Source organism: Aotus nancymaae, unplaced genomic scaffold (assembly GCF_030222135.1).
Source record: "Aotus nancymaae isolate 86718 unplaced genomic scaffold, 86718_ANA_hifiasm-v0.15.2.pri h1tg000027l, whole genome shotgun sequence".
Lineage (NCBI taxonomy): Eukaryota > Metazoa > Chordata > Mammalia > Primates > Aotidae > Aotus > Aotus nancymaae.
In genome coordinates this window covers 3,920,828-3,927,690 of record NW_026988440.1, presented here as the reverse complement: position 1 = coordinate 3,927,690, position 6,863 = coordinate 3,920,828, and the positions used below count along the sequence as shown (strand labels likewise).

Sequence of the window (6,863 nt, the reverse complement as noted above, 5' to 3'; positions counted from 1 at the left end):
AACTTTATAACCCTCTTGCCGAATTTTGACAGCTTACAATATTAGCATTTAATTAAGCTGACTTTTAACCACTGAGCTCTTAACAATCCTTTTAAATCTCATTACTGTAACCAAGTACCCCCCATTTTTCTAAGACATTATTTTTTCTGTCTCTCCTTTTCTTGTTCCTTCAGTTCCCCACTTCCTACTTAGACTTTTAGAAATGCAAATACAGCTTTTTTTCTCCCCATAACCAAACTCTCCCTACAGTGCAAGTTCATCTAATTACATGTTCCAACTGGAAAGTCAACTTGAGAATTAACAGTTGATGTATAAATCAAGCAAGCCCACTGTGGAACTATCACTCTCTAAGGGGTTGTCTCAAGAGATAACAGCCTGCCCACAAAGGTGCCAGCAATCACAAGCTGATTGCCCAGTAGATAAGGCACCGGAGCTAGCATGGACAACCCCATCCTTGCTCACTTTCTCCCCTGCCTTTTAAAAGTGAAGCCATAGGGAGGACACCTGTATTTCTTCTCCTAAGCTAGTTTTGGAAATAAATCACTTTCTTTATACCAGACGTCACTTTTGTTAACTGGACTCTGCAAGCAACAAGTGACTAACCTGCATTTTGGTTACATTACCATGTTTTAGCTGGGACAAACTTCTAATATATCAAGTGTAATAAAAATATCAAGCCAGGAAAGACTTGATTTAGGAACCAAACCCAGACTGCCATGGTGGAAAAAGGGCCTTGGCTACTGAATTACAGCATAGGGTACCCACAAGCCAGCCTTCATGGGGATTCAGTTCATGGGTGTTGCCCTGAGCATGGACAGTGGCCTTTCCAGGTTAGAATCTGCAGTTGGGGTCAGGGTGGCCTTAACAGTCCTCACCTATGCCCTTTCCAGCCACACAGGAGCTTGGATGGAGCAGGAGTCTCTTTAGTAGCTCCTTGTAAACTGAGATGTGCATGACCAGCTCAAGTGAAGCACAGTGTCAAGACAGCGGCACAGAGGCTCTACCCTAAATTCCCCGGGACCTGTGACAGGCCTCCCAGATGACCTCTGCCTTCTCATGTGACATCAGTTCTCCTCTTCCCTCCTAAGTGACATTAGTTCTTCCCTCTCAAGTGAACTATGCCCTCCTAGGTTACCTCAGCTCTCCCAGGTGACCTCTGCCTTTTCAGATGACTTCAGTCTTTTCAGGTGACCTCAGTGCTTCTAGGTGACATTAGTCTTACTTGGTGATCTCTGCCTTCCCTGGTGAACTCAGGTCTTCCAAGGGACCTCTACTTTCCCAGATGATCTCTGCCCTCTCAGGTGACATTAGTCCTCCAAGGGGACATTACCTCTCCCAAGTGACCTCTTCCCTTCCAAGTGACCTGTTTCCTTCCTCAGGTGACTCAGGTCTGCCAGGGGACTACTGCCTTGCCAGGTAAACTCTGCCCTGTTGGTGACATAGTGTGCTCAGGTGACAGCCCTCTCAGGTGATCTCAACCCTCCAAGGTGACCTCAGCCTTAGTGAAGTCTTTGCATGGTGACTTTGGCTTTTGCAGGAGGTAGGCTACTGCAGGGGCATGAGCCATATCATGGCTACCATCCTACTCATGTTCCAGAATGAGGAAGACATCTGGGTTCTGGCCCAGCTGCTGGCCAATGAGAGGTTTGCCATGCATGGTACTCTCCCAGGTGACCTCTGCCCTCTCAGATGACATACTCCTTCCATGTGACATTAGCCCACAGTGGACAGCTACCCACAAGGCATCACACAGCTAGGACAGTGGATGGTCACAGTGGCTGAGTAATTGTGACTTACAGTTAAGGTACTTTCTGTGCCCTACTCATTTTGACACTGCAGGACATCCCCTGCTTAGAGTCCCACAGGAGCTTGGGGCTGGTCAGCGACCCCCACAACCCAAGTCAGACGCCTCTTGTCCCCATCAGCAAAGGGGATCGCAGCTTCCCTGTGACCACTTTTCACATCCTGGAGCCATAATCCTCTGGCCTTGACCTTATGCGGATGACTCTTACCACCCTGCTGATCCTTCCACCTCCTAGCTGGCCATGCTCCCAACCACCCTCCCTGCCCATGGCTAATTAAGCCCAGATGACAGAATCTCTCCATCCTGTGTCCCATGGCCTGACCCCACATTCCTGAGAAGTCCCAGCACCCTCCAGCACCCCTGGTCACTCCACCAGCTCCCACCTACCCTCACTGCTTCAAAGGCAGGCCTGCCCTTTTGGAACAGTGCCTCCAGGCAGGCCCCAGAGGACATTCCCAACCCTCCTCTCCTGGCTGAGACCACATGATAGGATCACTGGATGGGAGAGTGAAAGGCCTTCGGGTCTGGAAGCAACCACCGCTACCCAACTGCCGCTGTCCAACCGCCACTACCCAGCCTGATGGCTCCACACCTCAGGAGTAACCTCTGACTTCCTAGGGCCCCAGGAGCCTCTGAGGATTCTACATCCCAAGACGTTCTAAGTTACAGAGTCTCTAAGCCCATCGAGTGCAAGTTTTGCTAGAAGTGCTCTGAGAGCTTATGAAGCACATGGTAAGTGGACAGTCCTTTCGTCTTCCCCAGAGGCCCCGGGTCCCATAAGGTTAGGCAGACAGGGGAAGCCTGGGACTGGTGAGAGGCCAACTTCCAGCCAGGCCTTGACCTGGTTTTCAATGGGCTTAAAGTTTGACCTCCTTTTCCTTACCCGGATGGAACAGAGGTGCTGGGACCAGGCCAAGCTCTGGCTGAGCCAGGGCTAAAGGAAGTATGTCCACTGGGGGCCCATGCAATGGGGAGGCATTGGGGAAGCCCCAGCCATCAGTGTTCTGCCTCATAGGGAAGGGTCTGCAGTGGGAATGCAGAGGTTTTCAGGGAAGCCCAAGGGGCCCTGAACTCTTCTGCTCCTTCTATCAGGATGAGGAAGGGTTGTGCATCCAGCTTTCCACCTTAAACTGCTTTCTGTGGCTCTACATTGATGGAATAAGGATGCATAAGGAGACCCCAGGCCAGGTATCTTCCTTCCCCACAGTGCTCAGCTCCCCTAGCCCTGTGGTCTGGCTTCCTGAGGAGGATCCAGCTCACCCCTAGCCCACAGGAAGCACAGGCAGGTCCCTGCAGGGTACAGAAGCCAGGACCTGCCTGATGGGAGCATCACACACCAGAAGCCAGGGAATTCTGGGAAGACTGATCCAGTACCCATCTTGGAAGAGCCAGGAGAACCAGGGAAGCCACAAGCCCTCAGGAAGCCCCTTATTCCAGGAGCCACGTTCCTGCTAAGTCCACCCTGATGAATTGCTGCCAGACCTTGTCTGACTCAGCCTTATGGGGGATGGAATGGGTCTGTTCCCAAGCAGAGAGAGCCTCAAGAAGTCCAGACTGAGCTATAGTGGACTCTGCTCAAGCCACTGGCCCTGAGGCTGGAAAGGCCAGGTCCTCCCACACCCGCTGTTCCCAAAGACTTCCTTCAGGCTCATCCTGAGGCTCTGGGATGTCTACCTTCTGGAGGGTTAGTCTGTGGTGGCAACTGTGGCATACGTGGCCTTCACAGCACACAGAATTCAGTCCCTGGGTGCCCAATGGTACCCAGAAGGAGCATGCAGGACAGACCCTGGATCCTACAGCCAGAATAGATCCCTGGATTGTGTGTGATACCTGAAACCAGCATCCACACTGTCCATATGGCCCTCTGCTCTAGCCCGGAGATAGAGGCAGACCAGGCCTGAAGGGCTGGCCAGGGAGTGGACCCAGGTACCAAACCCACTCCTGACATAACCCAGATGAAAGGCAGGAGTGTGGTGAGCACTTCCCTGCCCAGGTCTTCCTCCAGCTGTGGTTTTCTGTGCACAGCCAGACCCCTGGGGCAACACAGTAGGATCCAGCACCACCTAGTGAAAGGTGCCGGGGATGGGAACAAGGTGTAGAAACTGACCCTCCCACAAACCCCTCACAGCCGGATAGTCATCCTGTCCCTAAAACACCCCCTGAAGCTGTTCCTGTTTGGCCTGCAGGAGTTACTTCAGGACACGCTGTCCTCGGCTTGGACCCTGGAGGAGGACATAGTGATGAGGCACCCTGAGGCCTCCATGGGAGAACCGAGAAGCATGCCTTGTGACCTGCACCCCCAGGTGGCCTTCAGCACCAGGTCTCCTCCTATGTCACCCGCTGAGGCAGTAAATAGTGGCAGGTACCCAGACCTCACCAGCCCTGCTCCCTGGGCCTTCTCCCAGCCCTTCATCTCCCTCTTCCTCTAAGAAGCTTCTGAAAACAAGCTGACTGGGCCCTGGGGCAAAAGCTGACCTTGGGTTTACCAGACATGCCTCAGAGACAAGGTGTATGGGATATGAGAAAGACCCTCCCCTGTACCCTCCTATTCTCACCCGTGAAAGCCCCAGAAGGACACTGGAGGGGTCACACCCATCTTTGCAAGCCCACAACCACACCTGTGAGTCCCAGCAGCCCCGGAGAGCACCAGAGGCCCTTTACTCCTGAGCACCCCTCCAAGGGCCTAAAATCAGTGTCCGAAACATTGAGAGGACTTGGGGAGAGGGCACAGATGAAACTCTGGCCCAGAGGCAGAATTGAGAGCTCAAATGAGTGTGGGAACAGTCCAGCCCTGGCATGGAAATCCCCCAGAGGGGTACAGGGTGTCTCACCCACTGTGGAGATAACCCCCTATGTAGGGTGGCAAAGGGGGTAGGTAACAGTTAAGGCCCCATCCATCTGAGCTCTGAATCAAGGCTAAATCCCAGATTAAGCAACCCTGGGATAAAAGTGTGAGGCAGGAAGCCCCAGCCCCTGGTGGGCTGACCTAGGAGTGACTTGAGGTTCCCTAACAACTTCCCCACAATAGGCTGCACACATACCTCACCCTGGGATCAGCAGCCTGCAAGGGTGTCCTCAGCATTAGACCATGGGAACCACATGGGGACCCTGAGGACTCCACGGACTCAGGTCTATGGGGTCCAGACTGGCAAATGCAAGATGTTAGTGGAGAAGCTAACCAAATCTACTTTCCTTCAGCCAAACCTGAGCAAGTGTCCCCAGCACCCAGGCCTCTGTGGGCATCCCCCAGCATTGAGACCCTCCCCAAGGGGATAGTCTGGTTCTCCTTGGGCCAGAAGCCCAGCTCCAGCAGCCCGTGGGTGTAGCCCTCCTAAAATGGGAGCCTCGTCCATCCTCACCCTCGCCTGGCTAGGCTGTCCCCAAGGCCGAAGCCCAGAGACATGAGGGAGCTTCTGCTCCAGGATAGCAGGCTGCTCTCTGGAGGCCCTGGGGACTCAGAATGTGGCCAGCCTGTCCCCAGCTCAGGATAGACCATAGGATGCTTGGTGATTCCTGCATTGGAACTCCCTCTCAAAGCTCCCCATGGATCTGGACCTCAGAGGCCTATGATTTTCACAGCACAGCTTGGAGCAGAGATGCTAGGCCCCCGTCACTTCCATATTTTCCCTGGACATCTCTAAGACCATGGGACTGGTCCAGCCCCCAATACCAGCCCTGCTCAGTCCCCTGATAGCCCAGAGGTAGGGCCAGAGACAACTCTCCTGCATGTGGTGCCTGCATCTGATCACAGAAGGTGACTAGCATGGCCCAGAAGGAGCTAGGGCAGCACCTGGAAAGCTGCCCCAAAGCCCCAGACAGCTCCTTAGACATGGAAAGTCAATCCTGATGGGGAAGCTGGACACTTGGAGGCCACTGGAGAGAAGGGTGAGCATGGCATCCCCACAGCCCAGGCCAGCCAGCAGCTTGCCCTACATCCACGGTCCCAACCTGTAAGGCAGAAGCACCCTCTCAAGGCACTATTCCCAGACCCAGAGGGCCCTAGCCCAGACACAACCTGAGCCCTGAAACGGAAGGGGCACCCTGAGTGCCTTGGGGCCCCCAGCAGTAGCCAAGGTAAGCACACAAGAGACTGAGTCCCCTGTGGCCCTGGCCAGAACTAGTACTTGGCTTAAGGCAGAGCGAGCCCCCTTGGAGCACTGTGTACATACCCGGGGTCTATGTGTGCTCAGCAAGGCCAAGCTGATAATGTTACCAGGCTTAAACTACAACTGGCCTTGTGGGGTGAGGGTGGGGCAGAAACTGGTAGACCAGCCACCAACTTCATCCATTCAAGAAAGCAGGAATCGTCAGGATCCTGCTGGATAAGTGGCCACCACCTGACCACTGATGGGGCAGAGTCCTGAGGCCCAAGCAGATGGCACTGGGGCTCTGCTTCCAGGGTCCACAATCTGCTCCAGGACACAGGACTGAAGAAAACTAAGCAAATGAGAGTCTGGGAGGCCGGATCCCTACCTCTGCCATTCTTGGCAGTTGCATTTTGTGGTTAGAAAAAGTCAGGAAACCTGGCGCTACCCACTGCAGGAGGCTCCAAGGTGGGACCAGAGCTTCCAGCATAGATTCAACAATGCCTAGGAAAGCCTCTTCTTGGGGAAAAGGACCTCTTCCTTGGCCTCAAAGCCCCCACTTATTTTTATTAAAGCACAATAAAGTCTGTTGTTATGACCTGTTTTTGAGTTGCCCAGAGCTCTCAGCAGGAAACCCTGGACATGCTGGGGTGGATGGGAAATGAGGGCAGCACAGCCCAGATCCCGGCTCTCGTAGCCTCCTTATCCCAAAGGCTGCAGCAAGGCCAAGGACCAGAATGGCCAAGTTTCCCACAGAACTGTGAGGCCACACTGCACTGCAGCCTCCCACTCTCAGGCAGATGCCACGGTTAAGACCAATAATTTACTGTGATTCAACCTGCAGCTGACAGGGACCCCCCAGAGGACTGGAAAGGGAGCAAAAGGTTGGAGTTCCAATGACATTGGACATTCATGACAGTCCATACAAAGCATCCCTGAGGGTCTGCTGTCATCTGTGTCTACTGTCCTTGGGT

At 53.7% G+C, this 6,863-nt stretch overlaps 1 protein-coding gene across 2 annotated transcripts; it reads left to right on the top strand.

The window, feature by feature from the left end:
- The first annotated feature begins 2,358 nt into the window (after positions 1–2,358).
- On the top strand, positions 2,359–6,484 carry LOC105734582 (uncharacterized). 2 transcript variants are annotated; one of them, XM_012477451.2, is made up of 4 exons: positions 2,359–2,536; positions 2,897–2,992; positions 3,991–4,107; positions 5,003–6,484. In XM_012477451.2, the coding sequence occupies exons 1-4, from the start codon at positions 2,525–2,527 to the stop codon at positions 5,078–5,080; spliced, it is 303 nt and encodes a 100-aa protein (XP_012332874.2). In that variant the 5' UTR covers positions 2,359–2,524; the 3' UTR covers positions 5,081–6,484. The 2 variants fall into 2 exon arrangements, with proteins under 2 accessions (XP_012332874.2, XP_012332873.2); XM_012477450.2 differs by having other exon boundaries at positions 3,991–6,484.
- The last annotated feature ends 379 nt before the right edge of the window (positions 6,485–6,863 follow it).